Source organism: Stegostoma tigrinum, chromosome 2, assembly GCF_030684315.1.
Source record: "Stegostoma tigrinum isolate sSteTig4 chromosome 2, sSteTig4.hap1, whole genome shotgun sequence".
NCBI classification, from domain to species: domain Eukaryota; kingdom Metazoa; phylum Chordata; class Chondrichthyes; order Orectolobiformes; family Stegostomatidae; genus Stegostoma; species Stegostoma tigrinum.
The window spans coordinates 105,666,882-105,684,754 of record NC_081355.1 but is presented as its reverse complement, the minus strand read 5'-3'; the positions used below and the strand labels follow the sequence as shown (position 1 = coordinate 105,684,754).

Below are 17,873 nucleotides of genomic sequence, written 5' to 3'. Positions count from 1 at the left end.
CAAGAAGCACTGTCCAATCAGCAATTCAGCCAGCAAACTGTGTTAAATATTGTTAGGACAGCCTTGTAATAATATGGTTACATAAGCTGAACCATAGACAACAGGCAGAAAGCTTATCAGACTATGTCATACCAGTTTGATTAATGTAAATCTAATTCAATCATGTCAGCTATGGTCTAACATAAATATAATCATGTTAGTATTTTACCAGAAAAGTGTAAAATTATGATGCCTCATGCAACAAGCTTACAGCAAGATGGGAAGAAGGAAGACAGAATTCATTAAGAGACCAATGTTGCAATCAGTCAGAGTTTGAGGACCGGTGGTCACAATGGATACAATGATTACCATTGCTGTTTGTTATGAATCATATTTAAGTATTTGCAATTACCTTAATAAATTTTGTAAAGCTAACGTACACATACTTATATCCACAGCAGCTTGTAGCTGGTTTGAACTAGAAGTTCATTTTGATCAGATTTCTCAATTCCAAATCTGATTGGAGTTGGTCCAAGTCTTAGAATTAAAGGTAAACTTAAAGATCTTAAATATGAAAAAAGTTAATGGTTAAGTTTTCAATACTGCCACTGAAACATTCTGGTATGCAACTTAGTGACAACTGAATAACAGCTACAGTAATTGATGCCACAGTTAGCTCCATTCAAGAACAGTCCTCTCTATCTTAATGTGCAGAGCTTTTCTTGTGGTTTGAGGTCTTTGTATTGTAGAATCCCGACACTATGGAAACAGGCCCTTTGGCCCAACAAGTCCACACTGACACTCAGAGCAGCTCACCCAGACCCATCCCCCTATCACCCCACTAATCTACACATCCTGGAACACTACAGGCAATTTAGCATGGCCAAGCCGCCTAGTCTGCATATCTTTGGATTGTGGGAGGCAACTGGAGGAAACCCACACAGATACAGGGAGAAATTGCAAACTCCACAAAGACACTTGCCCAAGGGTGGAATCGAACCTGGATCCATGGCATTGTGAGTGCAGCAGTGTTAACTACTGAGCCACCATGTCGCCTGTGACAATATTTGAGGTGACAACATTACTCACTCTGATCCTGATCTACTATGCTGAACTTTTAGTACAATCTTTCTTTAAATATGCCAATTCCCCAAACGAGTGAGGTAATCAGGACCTGACTACTATTTGAGATCCTACGTTGCAAAGATGAACAATTGAGGAATGGACAAACAAACAGCAAACAATATTTAATACATAAAACATGAAGATAGCACCTCCACTAGTCTTTATGTATTTCAACTACATATGGGAATGTATGTCACTTAAGGTGGGTTAGGATTACAATTTGAACTGTACCCTCATGGCACAGTGAAGGAAGCAAATGACCAACCTTCTGCCCATCATTCACATTGGCAGAAACTGTAAGTTAGTATTTTATTGGAGAAAAGGAAAGATTAACCTGCATCTATACTTGGTAATATTGACATATGAATCTCTACAATTAAACATTCATTCTTCACATTGATCACCATGTGCAGGATACATTGTCAACCATATTATTATCTGGGCAATGGCCTCTATGTTTCCATTGATGGTCAGATCATTTTTATCAATAAACCACTGAGGACAGGTATCTTACGGGCTCACACAGTTGAGAAGCTGATATGCTGAGGCACATCAGCGGTAGCATTAATGAAGCAATTTATAACGCTGAGAATTATATGACTGCAGTAAATTAATAAGTGACTCAAATCTTGGTATGTGGGAGGAGTTGAAGGCACAACTGGCAACGGACAGTGTACTAAAGTAACAAGCCATCACGTAAAAATAGAATAGATTTGAGAAATGGCCGAAGAACTGGTTCCATCCCGCAATAGAATACAATGAACTCACATTGTTTGGTGATAACTGTATTGCATGTGGATCTTGATCAGTTAACTCAAAGGCACCAATAGCAACGTAGCCAGATGTTGTTAAGATAAAATAATCGCATAAAGCAGTCTGGTGGCCAGCAATGCATCACTGCATAGAAGATTTCATAAGAAAATACTTGTACACTCAATGAAAAATCAGTTAAAACGTTACCTGCAACTCTATTACTGGCCCATAGCCAATAAAACCATGGCAACAATTTACAACTGATACTTTAGAGAAGTGCAAGCATCCCTTTGCAATCAATGTTTTTTCACTTGTTGTTCATGATCTGCATAGCAATTAGTCAGAAGTTTTTAAAAGGTACATTCTCACAGGATGTCATTATCACTGATAGGCTAGCATTCATTACCCATTCCTATTTACCCTGGAGAAGGTGGTGATAGTTGTATAGGACAGTTAGCATCTGAAAGGGTTAACTGATGTCATGAGATAAGCTTGACTCATCAAGATACAAATGATTCAACATTTTCGTTGTATATTTTCCAAATGTACCACATACATAGATGAGCCACCTTGCTGAACCAATAGTTAATGTGGTGCAGGCATAATTGCAGAGCTGTTAGGAAGGCAGTTCCAAAGTTTTGTCCCAGTGACAATGAAGGAACAGCAATATAGTTCCAGGCCAGAATGGCTTGTGGTTTGGAGGCGAAACTTGCCAGAGGTGGTGATCTCATGAATTTGCTACCCTTGGTTGCCTATATGGCAGAAGTCATGGTTTTGTAAGATGCTATAAAAACAGCGTCAGGGTGTTACTGAAGTACATCTTGTATATTGTCCATACTACTCCACTCTATGGAGGTAGCAGAGGAAGTGAAGGCGGAAGATGGTGAATGAGACACCAATAAAATAGACTTTATTTTTGAGGAGCAGTGTTAGAGCTGGACTCATCCAAACAAGTTGAGAGAATTCCATTACATTCCTGGCCTGTGCCTTGTAGATAGAACATAGAACATAGACAGAACATAGAACATTACAGCACAGTACAGGCCCTTTGGCCCTCGATGTTGTGCCGACCTGTTATACCAATCTGAAGCCCATCTAACCTACACTATTCCATGTACGTCCATATGCTTATCCAATGACGACTTAAATGTACCTAAAGTTGGCGAATCTACTACCGTTGCAGGCAAAGCATTCCATTTTTTTACTACTCTCTGAGTAAAGAAACTACCTCTGACATCTGTCCTATATCTTTCATCCCTCAATTTAAACCTATGCCCCCTCATGCTCGCCATCACCATCGTAAGAAAAAGGCTCTCCTATCCACCCTATCGAGCCCTCTGATTATTTTATATGTTTCAATTAAGTCACCTCTCAACCTTCTTCTCTCTAACAAGAACAGTCCCAAGTCCCTCAGCCTTTCCTCGTAAGAACTTCCCTTCATACCAGGCAACATCCTAGTAAATCTCCTCTGCACCGTTTCCAAAGCTTCCACATCCTTCTTATAATGTGGTGACCAGAACTGTACGCAATACTCCAAGTGCAGCCGCACCAGAGCTGCAGCATAACCTCTTGGTTCCGGAATTCGATCCCTCTATTAATAAAAGCCAAAACACTGTATGCCTTCTTAACAGCCCTGTCAACCTGGGTGGCAACTTTCAATGATCTGTGTACAATGACACCGAGATCTCTCTGCTCAACTACACTACCAAGAATCTTACCATTAGCCCAGTGCTTTGCCTTACGGTTACTCCTACAAAGTGCATCACCTCACACTTGTCTGCATTAAACTCCATTTGCCACCTCTCAGCCCAGCTCTGCAGCTTATCTAAGTCTCTCTGCAACCTACAGCATCCTTCGTCACTATCCATAACTCCACCGACCTTAGTGTCATCTGCAAATTTACTAACCCATCCTTCTACGCCCTCATCCAGGTCATTTATAAAAATGACAAACAGCAGTGGACCCAACACCGACCCTTGCGGTACACCACTAGTAACTGGTCTCCAGGATGAACATTTCCCATCAACTACCACACTCTGTCTTCTTTCAGCAAGCCAATTTCTGATCCAAACTGCTATATCTCCCACAATCCCATTCCTCCGCATTTTGTACAATAGCCTACTGTGGGGAACCTTATCGAATGCCTTGCTGAAACCCATATACACCAGATCAACCGGTTTACACTCATCTACCTGTTTGGTCACCTTCTCAAAGAACTCAATAAGGTTTGTGAGACACGACCTTCCCTTCACAAAACCGTGTTGACTATCCCTAATCAATTTATTCTTTTCTAGATGATTATAAATCCTATCCCTTATAACCTTTTCCAACACTTTACCAACAACTGAGGCAAGGCTCACTGGTCTATAATTACCAGGGTTGTCTGTACTCCCCTTCTTGAACAGGGGAACCACATTTGCTATCCTCCAGCCGTCTGGCACTATTCCTGTAGACAATGACGAGTTAAAGATCAATGCCAAAGGCTCGGCAATCTCCTCCCTAGCTTCCCAGAGGATCCTAGGATAAATCCCATCCGGCCCAGGGAACTTATCTATCTTCACCCTCTGTAGGATTTCTAATACCTCTTCCTTGTGAACCTCAATCCCACCTAGTCTAGTAGCCGGTATCTCCATATTCTCCTCGACAACATTGTCATTTTCTAGAGTGAGTACTGTTGAAAAATATTCATTTAGTGCTTCCCCTATCTCCCCTGACTCCACACACAACTTCCAACTACTATCCTTAATTGGCCCTGATCTTACTTTCGTCATTCTTTTATTCCTTAAATACCTTTAGAAAGCCTTAGGGTTTACCCTGATCCTATCCGCCAACAATTTCTCATGTCTCCTCCTGGCTCTTCTGAGCTCTCTCTTTAGGTCTTTCCTGGCTACCTCGTAGCCCTCAAGTGCCCTAACTGAACCTTCACATCTTATCCTATAGTGGACAGGCTTTGGGGAATCAGGAACTGTAGAATTCTGCGTTGAATTTTCAGCCTCTTATCTGCTCTTGGCCTCAACATTTTTATATGACTGACCTAGCTCAATTGCAACAACAACTTTCCTGACCACTATTTTGATCACTGACTTTCTACAAATGTTGTTCACCAAATGGGACTTATCAGAAACAATCAATACAGGTAACGGGCTACAGCTTGTTTCCAATAACTCATATGCTCTTTTCCTACTCAGAATATCTGTGTCAAGTGATCTGTTTTTTCTCTGACCTAAACATGAATGATTGTGAGTTCTTTACAGTTTTGAAGAGGGAGAGAGTTGCTTACTTCTGCATGCTTTTTTGTTGATTTGTCTATTGCAAAAAATAGTTATTTCCTGTTAATGATGAAACTTCCGTGAATTTTTTTTTAAATCGACTTGCCCAAACACATTGTAATGCATTTTTGGAGCAGGTGAGATTTGAACCCAGGCCTAATCGTCCACTATTGCATAACAAGAGCCATGCCTGCGGTGAATTGTTTTTGTCCTGAACCGCAGTCAGCAGGGAAATTCAATGCCTCTGGTGATTTAATTGGATTTTGTATATTTTGGATTGGCTTGGGGCGCTAATGAAATATGTTTATCAGTGCACTCTTCCCAGGCAAGTTGTAACAATGCTGATCATTTGCCTCATCAAGCTATTCATTCAGAACCAAAACCTCAAATTCACAAATCTCAGCACCATCATATGAGACCTTCACATTTTGGCATCCATTTTTGCACTTAGAGTAAATAACCAAATTGAACTGTAATAAGGCAAAATTGTTTATTGTTTATGATTGTTTAATTTAAAATACTGTTCATACACTTTTTTGTGGAAGAAGATGTAATGTTTAATTGTGTATATCTGTTGGTTATTCACTGTGTATGAGTAGTTAAGCCTGAGTGAGTTCACGGTGAAAGAGAGAGATCAAAATGAAGCTAACCACTGCAAACATGACCATATGTTTTAAATCCCAGGAAATTAAAACTCCTCTTACATACTTACAGCCTGGGGCACCATCTTTGTATCCATCCAAGATGTAAAATATAACCATAGCTAATGTTCTTGAATATGCCTAATCATCCACTGGAAGTCCAAGCCATTATCATGCACCCACCCTTGGCCACCTCTGACCTTACCTCCATCATCCAGCATCATCTCTCAATTAGCCTAGCCTTGTGTCATTAACCTTGAGCAAAAACCATTGACTAAATTGACTCTCAAACTAAAGGGTGCTTCTTCTGGCAGCTTTTTCTGGCATTCTGGACCTTCCAACCACCATGTTCAAATCTCCTTCTATCACACTTAACCTCACCTTGTGTTTCCCAGCCACGATTGATGACCACCAATTATCTGTAATCACCTCTCTTTTATGCTGAAGTGTTTCCGGGTCAGACATTCCCCATCTACTGCGCAGCTGTTTCTCTCTGTTTCCTAAAACTTTTCTTAGGCCTGTCATGACCTAACCCCCTTTCTCTCAGAGACTCATTCTCCAAAGCTCCTAGACAATTGGCTTCCTCTGTTTTATAAAAAGCCATGCCCTGACTTCCCTGAACTGCCACCATCCTCCCTTCAATGGACAGCAATGCCAAAACCTACCCAGACGTGTTATGGTTAGTTAGCTCGCTGAGCTGGTTTGTTAGTTCATAGATGTTTCATTACCCTGCTGGGTAACATCATCAGTGCAGCCTCTGATGAAGCTCTGTTGTTGAAGCTTCATCAAAGGCTGTACTGGTGATGTTACCCAGCAAGGTAACAAAACGTCTGTGCACTAACAAGCCAGCTCGGTGAGCTAACCAATCACAGCATTTACAATCCGAGTCACAAATCTACTCAAGAACCTTAGACACCTGGAGATGAGCTCCCCTCCCTTCTGTGGGCATCCATACTCCAATTCCCCAAGGCTGCCACCACCTAAGCTCAATGCAACAGTTCAGTCTCCGCATACCTGTTTCAAAAGTATTCCTAGTTCATTAAAATCAGCTCATGCAAACTCGAATTCCACCAAGATGATGACCCCAACTGCTGCAAGCCATTTGTAGCCAGTTGTATATCTGAAAGCACCTTACTTGCAAAGGTATAAATTAATCTGGTAATTGCGCATTTTAATGAGTATTGATGGTATTTCGACACATTAAAAATAGGAACCCACCAATCGTGGTTAGGAACTTTGATCCACCTTTAATCTGCTGCACATTGAACTCCCAACATTTAACCCCCCCCATAGGGAATTAGATATATAGCCCTAAATATAATTAAGCACGCCCCTCCACCTCCTTTACTGCTCCCTGAAACTTTACTAGGCTCTACCCCACTACTGGTTTCCTGACAGACTGTAACATTTAATAACATATCATGATATCAGGCTTAGGCTCTTCCATGTTCTTCCTGGCAGTCAACATAACAGTTACCACTTAAAGATACATGTTTTAAACAAGAATTCTGAAGCATCACCATGCATAAATATGCCAATTTCCCATCATTGTTGGAACGATAATTTTGAAAGCCACCAATGGTTATTACGTCGGAGAAAACGATTATTATTCACGCTATCTTTTCAAAGTTACAGCAGTAAGTACCGCAGATGGTCTGCAAACCTGCTGCTTTCAATAATGAATTGAGAAATAGGTAATAAGAGATGGCACTGTCTTTGGATTCCAGCCAGAGTTCATTTTCTTGCAGGAATATGAGTTGTCAAATTTCTACATGCATAAAATCCTTTAAATTGAATTCGACTGGAGCACCAACTCTCTGTTGATGCAGCTTCTACGATGTTAAATAACACCATTGGGTTATTTTTGGGGCACTGATATTTACTGATTACAACTGACTTTAATAGTCAATACCATATGGTTGAAGACCTTGAGATTTGATATTGGGCTTCGCCGATCTTGTTAGTTCAAAAACACTCTCATCTACTCTTCTCATTAGTTATGCTTTCTATTTTGGGGCCAGCGTATTTCCAATTAATTCCACTATTGCATGAATCAATGAAGAAAAATCACATCATTTTGTGGAGGATGTGAAACATTACACCTCTGACACAACTACAGTCATGTAGGAGAGATTTACTCAACTGCAAAATATCATCAAAGCCATCTGTAGGGTCGTGCCTGACAATATAAGAATAATGTGCGTCTCACCAATGCTTCAACTGGCACCATAATGACCTAAAATATTCAGTTCCACATTGCATTATACAGATTTGATTAAATGGAAAGAGCTTGACTGCAGGCAGTGAGGATTATTTCGTCATGCTTCTGACTTCATCCTTGTAGAAGCTGGATGGGCTTTGGGTGTTAGGAGTTGAGTTCTTGCTGCAGGATTCCTAGCCTCTGACCAGTTGTAAAAGCCACTGTGTTTATACAGTTAGTCTAGTTCAGTTACTGATAAATAGGAAACCCCAGGATGTTGACAGTGAGGGATTCAGTGGTGGTAATGCCATTGAATGTCAAGGGGAGATGGTTAGATTCTATCTTGCTGGAGATGATCAATGCATGCCAGTTACATGGCTGGGAAGTTATTTGCAACTTGTTAACCTAAACCTGGATAATATGTAGGTCTTGCTGCATTTAGACATGGATTGCTTCAGTGTCAGAGGAAAATGTTCAGCTGAAGAACTTTGCACCAATCTCCTTGACTGTCTATTTATTAAGTGGTTCTCATTCTTCTAGTTTATTAGGGTTAAGAAATAGTAAAGTATCTGTCAAATTTCTATCTAATGCAATGTGGAACTGAATATTTTAGGTCATTATGGTACCAGTTGAAGCATTGGTGAGAGACAGATTGTTCTTACATTGTTAGGCACAACCCATCAGATGGCATTGATGATACTTTGAGTATAGTACGGTAAGTATACAGTAAAATAGGGCAAAGTCAGCATGGTTTCATCAAGGGAAGGTCATACCTGACACATCTGCCAGAATTCTTTGAGGAAGTAATGAGCAGGGTATACGAAGGAGTGTCAATGGATGTTATCTACCTGGACTTCAAGAATGCGTTTGACAAGGTGCTGCACAGGAAGCTACTGAGTAGGATAAGGGCTCCTGGTGGAAGGTGCAAGGTGCTAACATGGATAGAAGATTGGCTGTCTGGCAGGAAGCAGAGAGCGAGGGTAAAAGGATCTTTCTCAGGTTGGCAGCCAGTGACAAGTGGTGTTCTGCAATTTGGGACCACAACTTTTCACTTTATACAGAAATGATCCAGATGAAGGAACGGTGGGCATTCTGGCTAAGTTTGTAGACAATACAAAGATAGGTGGAGGGACAGGTAGTATTGAGGAGGTGGGGAGGCTGCAGAAGAATTTGGACAGGTGAGGAGAGTGGTCAAAGACGTGGTAGATGGAGTACAATGTGGGAAAGTGTGAGGTCATGCACTTTGGTAAGAGAAATAAAAGCATGGACTAGTTTCCAACTGGGGAGGAAATTCAGAAGTCTGAAGTGCAAAGAGACTTGGGAGTTCTAGTCCAGGATTCTCTCAAGGTAAACTTGCAGGTTGGGACAGTCGTCAGGAAGGCAAATACAATGTTGGCATTTCTTTTGAGAGGACTTGAATATTAAAGCAGGGATGTATGACTGAGGCTTTCTAAGGCTCTGATTTAGGCCATATTTGGAGTATTGTGCGTAGTTTTGGGCCCCATATCTCAGGAAAGATGTATTGGCCCTGGAGCAGGTTCAGAGAAGGCTCATGAGAATGGTCCCAGGAATGGAATAACATAAGAGGAATGTTTGAGGACTCTGGGACTCTGTTCATTGGTATTTAGAAGGATAAGGGGGGATCGAATTGAAACTTTTAGAATACTGAATGGCTTGGACAAAATGGATGATGGGAAGATGCTTCCATTGGCAGGAGAGACTAGGACCCGAGGGCGCAGCCTTAGAGTAAAGGGAAGATCGTTTTAAAACAGAGATAAGGAGAAACGTTTTCAGCCAGAGAGTAGTGAATCTATGGAATTCACTGTCACAGGAGGCTGTGGAGGCCAGGTCATTGAGTACATTTAAGACTGAGATAGACAGGCTCTTGATTATCAAGGGGATCAAGGAGAAAGTAGGGGAATGGGGTTGAGGAACTTATCAGCCATGATTGAATGGTGGAACAGACTCGATGGGCTGAATGGCCTAATTTATGCTCCTATGTCTTATGGTCTTATGGTCTTGAGAAGTGAAGCCCTGATGGCATTCACAATGCTCTTTTCTCTGTCATCTGTTACTTTTCTGATTGGCAAGTTGGCATTGTATTTGCCTTGCCTGAACTGATAACGTTTCATTTTACAGCTGCCCTAAGATATATATTTGATCTCATTCTTAGCCAGAAATTGCTTACTGGAATATTAAGAGTGGTTCAAATTGGACCTGGAAGTTACTGAGCTTGATTATCCTCTCTGTACATTTCATCTCACCAACAGAGTCTTAACAAATTTGAACACCACATAGGCTGAGGAAGGAAGGGTTTACTTTGCAAAAGATTTTTGCTGTTGCAAGATTCAAAGTGGAGAGTAAAAGATATATTTAGTGAAAGATAACAATGGCTTCACACTCATTAATAGAGAACAGATTGTACATAGCGCAGTCAGGTGAAGCATTGAAAAGGGATTATTTGCTGACTCAGCATGGCAAAGGAGCAGAGTTTTGGAATTGAAGAGAAAGTAAATCATGACCTTGTATTTGGAAACAAACCTTGTATGAATGAATGGGCATGCCTCACTCCTTACAATGAATTCAGAAATGCATCACCAAATATTCTGCGAAATGCTGTCAAAGAATATTAATTACAGAATCCCTACAGTGTGGAAACAAGCCTTTTGGCACAACAAGTCCACACCAACGCTCACAGCACCTCACCCAGAATGATCTCCCCAATCTAGGCATCACTGAACAGGCAATTTAGCATGGCTGATCTACCTAGCCTCCATATCTTTGGACTATGGGAGGAAACCAGAGCACCTGGAGGAAACCCCACACAGACATGGGGAGAATATGCAAACTCCACGCAGATGGATGGCTGAGAGTGGAATCAAACCCAGGTCCCAGGGATTGTGAGGCAGCACTGCTAACCACTGAACCATGCTGCCACCCTATTGCTGACCTAATTTTAATGTAGAAATGTCACCTTTCTAATGCAGGCTTTTAATGGCAACAATAACATTAGATTTCTATTCCAGATGATTTCTTTTTGTTCAATTGTCCACAGATGATGGAATAAGTCCTCTCTTTTTCAAAGTACAAAACCTAGTTATGCATTTTGGAAGTTAAATAAATGAGAAAATGTATGAAAGTATAAATTGCAAGTGACTCACTTGAAGAAGGATTTCAATGGTAATAACATTTTTTTCTTGCTTCACACTTGCTGACATTGTGTTCTTTTTATTGTTTCCCCTAATCAGTCATTTCAAATTATCTTTCACTGTCCTGCACACTGCCTTCATTTCATTTAACAAACACAAATTTCATTTTAGGAATTATAGGATCACTTTAGCTCTAAATCAACAAAACATACTGCTCCTGTGGAACATAAGACTTCAAACATGCGAAAATCACAATTTCTCATTGAATATTCATTGATACCCTCTAATGGTCATATCAGACTTTAAATTCTATACTCACACTTCATGGCTTTAATTTACTGAAACCCATAATATTGTAACTGATAATATCACATAAGACAGGTAGAACTCAGCCAAAAGTAACTAAAACACTTTACAAGTTGAAGATTTTTTGATTGACTTGTGGAATGTGGATGTCACTGGCCGATCCAGCATTTATTGTCTGCCTCCTTGAATCATTGCACTCCATATGCCGTAGTTACATCCACAATGCCAACTGGGAGGGAATTCCAGGAGTTTGACACAGTGACATTGAAGGAATGTAGATGTATTTCGAAGTCAGGATCATGGAGGGGAATTTGCAGGTGGTGATGTTCCAATGTATCTTTTGCCTTTTCCTTCTGTACAGAAGTGTCTGTGGGTTTGGAAGGTGCTGTTGAAGCAAACTTTGTGAATAGTGCATCTTGTAGGCAGCATACATTGCTACTGTTGAGCATTGGTGATTGAAGTACTGGATATTTGTGGATGTGATGTCAATCAAGCAAGCTGCTTTGTCTTAGATGTTGTCAAGTTTCTTGAGTGTTGTTGGAGATGCATGCCTCCAGCCAGGTAGGGAGAGTTCCATTACACTCCTGATTTGTGCTTTTTAGATGATGGACAGACTTTGGGGAGTCAGGAGGTGAGTCACTCATGACAGTATTTTTAGCCTCTGATCTGTTGTTGTATCCACTGTATTTTTGTGGCGAGTCCAATTCAGTCTCCGGTCAATAGTAATCTCCACAATGTTGATATTGCGGGATTCAGTGGAGGCAAAGCCGCTGAATGTTAAAGGGGCAAGGTTTACATTGTTTCCATAAAATCGAAAGAAGTAGGAACAGATGTAGGCTGTTTGGCTCTGCGAGCCTGCTCCACCATTTATAGGATCATGGTCGATTTGAAATTCCTCATGTCCTGCATTTTTCCCATAATCCTAGATTTCCTCATTGATCAAGAATCTGACTCAGCATTAAATGTACACAAGGACTCTGCCCTCACAGCTCTGTGTGGCAAGGACCTTGACTGATGTTCCTCGACAAGGTTCTGCAAGGTAGATTGACTACTGAGGTTAGATTTCATGGGATCCAGGGAGAAACCAATTGGATACAAAATTAGCTAGATGGTAGGAATTAGAAGGTGGTAGTAGAGGGTTTTTTTTTGGACTGGAGGCCTGTGATTGGCGATGTGCTGCAAAGGACCATTTCTGGACACACTATTGTTCATCATTTATACAAATTATGGTTATTGCATTTTGGTTAGACAAACCAGGGCAGGACTTACACAGTCAATGGTAGGGCCCTGGTGAGTTTTTTTCAACAGAGAGACTGAGGGGTGCAGATACCTATTTCCTTGAAAGTGGTTTCACGGGTAGACAGGATGGTGAAAGCAGCTTTTGGCATGCTTGTCTTCATTGGTCAGACCACTGAGTACAGGAGGTGGGATGTCATATTTCTGTTGTACAAGGCATTGGTAGGCCTCATTTGGAGTATAGTGTACAATTCCGGCCACCCTGCTATAGGAAGGATATCATTAAACTTGAAAGGGTTCAGAAAAGATTTACAAGGATATTGTCATGACTGGAGGGTTTCAGTTATAAGTTGAGTGGGTGGGGTGGGTTTGGATAGGGTAGGAATGTTTTCCTTGAAATGTAGGAGGCTGAGGGGTGAACTTATACAGGTTCATAATATTATGAAGAGCATAGATATGATGAATAGCCAAGGCTTTTCTCCCCCAGCTTAGGGGAGTCCAAAAGTAGATGGAAAAGATTTAAAGGTGAGAGGGCAAAGATTTAAAAAGGGCCCGAGGAGAAACATTTTCATGCAGAGTGTGGTGCGTATATGGAACAAACTGCCAAATGAAGTGGTGGAGGCAGGTACAATTACAACACTTAAAAGACATTTGGACAGATACATGGATAGGAAAGATTTAGAGGGATGTGGGCCAAATGCTGGCAAGAGGGATTAGTTCTGTTTAGGAAACTTGGTTGGTATGGATGAGTATGACCAAAGGGTCTATTTCTCTGCTGTACAACTCTATGACCCTGTAGTCTCAGCCAAAGGAGTGCCAACTTAAGAGTGAGATGAGGAGGAATTTCTTCTTCCAGAAGGTTGTAAGTCATAGAGTTAAAAAGTCATACAGCATGGAAATAAATCCTTTGACTCTATGACACACAACCCTGTGCGAGAAGAAATCCCTCCTCATCTCTGTCTTAAATTGGCTCCCCTTTATTCTGAGACTGTAGAGTCATTGAATTGTACAGCACAGAAATAGGCCGTTTGGTTCAACTCGTCCATGCTGATCAGATATCCTAAATTAATTTAGTTCCATTTGCCAGCATTTGGCCCTCTAAACTCTTCTGATCCACACACCCATCCAGATGCCTTTTAAATGTTTTTGTACTAGCCTCCACCACCTTCTCTGGCAGCTCATTCCATACAAACACCACCCTTTGTGTGGACCCAGCACCAATTCTTGCCACAGATCACTGGTCTCCATTCTGAAAAACATTCCTTAACCACAACCCTCTGTCTCCTACCTTGAAGTGAAGTTTGTTCATCTTGTTCTAGTGTGTGAAACCATGTTGAACACATTTTAGAAGTCTTAATAGACAACATTCACCGCTCTACCTTCAACCTTCTTTGTAACTTCATCAAAAAACTCAAGTTAAGTTATTGAGACACGATTTCTCATGAACAATGCCATGTTCACTGCCCCAAATCAGTCCTTGTCTTTCCAAATCCTGTAAATCCTGTTCCTCAGAATCACCCTAACAACTTGCCCGTGAGTGATGTCAGGCTCACCTGTCTATAGTTCCCTGGCTTTTCCTTACCACCTTTCTTAAACAATGGCATCACATTAACTGCCTCCAGTGTTCCGCCACGTCGCTTGTGGCTATGTTCTCTGGTTCTAGGTTTTCCCATAAGGGGGAAACATCACCTCAGAATTTACCCTATCAAGTCTCCTAGGAATCCTGTGTTTCAAAGAGATCACCTCACATTCTTCTGAACTTCAGTGTGTACAGTCCAACCTGCTTAACCTTTTTTCATAAGACAATTCCTCTAAACCAGAAATCCTGCTGGTGAACCTTCTCTAAACTGCCTCCAATGAAATGATATCTTTTCTTAAAGAAGGGAATCAAAACTGCTTCACAGTACTCCAAATGTGGTCTCACCAGCACCTTGTACAATTACAGTAAGTCTTGCTAGTCTTATACTCCAAACCCCTTAAAATAAGGGCCAACATTCCATTTTACTTCCTGATTAACTGCTGCACCAATGTGCTAGCTTTCTATGTTTCATGCACAAATACCCACAAGCCCCTTTGTCTTGTTGCTTTCTGCACTTTATTTCCACTAAAATAACACAGTTCTTTCGTTTTCCCTTCCAAAATGAAGAACTTTACACTTTGCCACATTGTACTCCATTTACAAACATTTCATGCAAAATGTTGCCATCTTATTGAAGATGGTCATTGACTGGCATTTGTGTGGCATGAATGTTCCGTGCCTCTTTTCACCCCAAGCCTAATATCATCCAGATCTTACATTTAGTCATGGATTGTTTCAATATCTGAGGAGTCGCGAATAGTGCTGAATATCGTGCAATCATCAGAGAACTTCCCCACTTCTGACCTTGTGGTGGAGGGAAGGTCATTGATAAAAGTAGCTGAAAATGGTTGCGCCCAGGACACAATCCCGAGGAACTGCTGCAGAGTCGTCCTGGAGCTGAGATGTCTGACTTCTAACAAGCACAAATATCTTTCTAAATGCAAGGTAAAACTCCAACTGTCAAAGAGATTTCCCCCTGACTTCCACTGACTCCAAATTTCTTGGTGCTCCTTGATGTCACCCTCAGTCAATGCAGTCTTGATGTCAATGAATGTCATTCCCAACTCCCTTCTGGAATTCAACATTTTTGTCCATGTTTGAGCCAAGGCTGTAATGAGATCAGGAGCTGAGTGGCCCTGGTGGAACGCAAACTGTGTTTCACTGAGCAGGTTTTTGCTGAGCAGGTCCAGCTTGATAGGACAGTTGAAGACACTTTCCATTACTTTTATGATCAAGAGTAGACTGATGGGGTGGTTATTGGTTGCGTTGGATTTGGCCCTGCTTTTTGTGTACAGGACATTTGTGAGCAAATTTCCACATTGTCGGGTAGATATCAGTGTTGGTGCTGCATTGACTAGGGTTGTGGCAAATTCCGGAACTAGTACTAAGTCTTTGCCAAATTGACAAAATGTCAGGGTCCGTAGACTTTGCAGCATCCAGTGCCTCCAACTATTTCTTGATATCACGTAGAGTGAATGGAAGACTGTCATGAAAGATCCTGAGAACCTCTGGAGGAAGCCATAATGGCTGGATCTTCCAGTTGGTGCTTCTGGCTGAAGATTACTGTTAATGATTCAGCCTTATTTTCAGCACTGATGCATGTGGCACCCCCATCACTGAAAATGGGGATATTTGTAGAGTCTCCTTCTCCAGTGAGTTGTTTAATTGTCCACCACCATTCTCAACTGGATATAGCGTGAACACAGGCTTAGCTAAGACATAAGAACTGGAGTAGACCATTTGGCCCCTTGAGCCTACTCTATCATTCAACAGGATCATGGCTGATCCAACACTCCTCACGTCCATTTTACAGTCTTTTCCCCATAACACTCGATTCTCAATTGATCAAGAATCTATTTGCATCTGATATGTTCGTTGCAGAATTTGTTTGACTCTGTCTATCACTCACCGTTTTGATACACAAAGTAGTAGATTTGGTATCTGCACCAGGTTGCCACATCATTTTGTGGTGTGCCTGGTGCTACTGCTGGCATGACCTCCTGCACTCTCCATTGAACCAGGGTTGATTCCCAAGCTTGATGGTATTGCCAGAGCGGGGGATATGCCAAGCCATGAAGCTCCACCTTGGGTTGGATTATAATTCTGCTGCTTCTGATAACCAACAGCACGTCAGGGATGGCCAGTCTTGAGTTACGAGATCTGTTCAAAGTCTTTCTCATTGAGCACAGCGATGGTGCCTTACAACACGATGGAGGATATTCGCAATGTGAAAGCAGGACTACATCTCCACAAGGACTGTGTATTGGTCCCTGTTACCAATACTGTCACGGACAGATACATCTGTGGCTGGCAGATTGGTAAGGATGAGATGAAGTGTGTTTCTCCATCACAACCTGCTACAGACTCAGTCTTGTAGCTATGTCTTTCAGGGCCTGACCAGCTCAATTAGTAATGCTGCGGCCTAGTCACTCCCATTTTTTGGTATTGAAACCCCCCCACCCAGAGTATATTTGATGCCCTTGCCACATCCACTGCTTCCCCCAAGTTGTTCAATATCACCTGAGGTAAGATAGTTTGTGATAATCAGCATGAAGTTTCCATGCCTATGTTTGACCTTGTGCTATAAGACTTTATGATGTCCAGAGTCAATGTTGAAGACTCCCAGGTCAAGTCCCTCCTCTTTAGTTATTATAATTATAACACTACATTTTTGTTCAATACAGACGGTACGTAACAAATTTCCAATGACACAATCTATTTAGCAACTCTTAGTCACATTAACATATGAAAATGGAGGACTGTCAATGACCACGTTAGAACAAGTGTCAGGAGGACACTTTCATGAAGTAACAAATAAGACATTAAAAATGCTCAATAATAGTGAATATTGTACTTACCACGTTAACATTAAAAGCATAGAGAAGATCAAAAGGGAGCGCAGCTACCAAATCAATGATAAACCACGTTGTTACATAATGAATACAAATAGAACGAGCTTCAAAAATAACTTGTCCAGACTTGCTGACATAGGTTGTTCGAAAATTCAGAATAATATCTGTTCGACATAAAAAGAACACAAACTATTAGTTAATGTGAATTATTTTGTTGGTTTGGGTAAAAATTTAATACAAATAAATCAGACTTTCTGTCTTTGTAAACAAAATAATTTATGTAAATTCAACTTACGTATAATTAAAAAAAAATTCTTGAAGGGACTGTCATCTCTATTAAAATATATTAACTATTTATATTCCATTACCTGTGTATTGAATTACAAGCGATAGCGCGGACTGGAAAAAAAAGCAGCTTCATCTATGTCTTTAAAAACTGCAAAACTTGACAACCCGTAATGTATTGTTCAAGTTATATAACTTAGTTTACAGGACCGTCATAAGTTAGCCATCATAAGTGAGGCAATGTGACTTAATAAATTGCATATTTCATTTTTTGGCCTATTAAGTTCGGTAGTGGCTTTGTAATAGATAAGAAACTAGAAATTACTTATATAAGTGCATAGATTGCAGTTTGAAAGATCTTTCAATCAACTTGTGTGATCTTTCACTGATGAATACGCTAAAGGCAATGCAGTTGATGTTTAAAGGTTTCTCAGAATTTTTAGCTAATGCTTTTCTGTCACGTCTGCTTGGTAAACGAAGGTTACATTATTTTAAATAA

General features: G+C 40.9%; 1 protein-coding gene across 1 annotated transcript in view; it reads right to left on the bottom strand.

The window, feature by feature from the left end:
- The window catches only part of kcnh8 (potassium voltage-gated channel, subfamily H (eag-related), member 8), a 381,437-nt gene that overhangs the window by 160,349 nt on the left and 203,215 nt on the right, over nt 1-17,873 (bottom strand). The window contains exon 6 of the mRNA XM_048548228.2: nt 17,096-17,253. Within this exon, the coding sequence (XP_048404185.1) occupies nt 17,096-17,253 (158 nt within the window). The remainder of the gene's footprint in view (nt 1-17,095; nt 17,254-17,873) is intronic.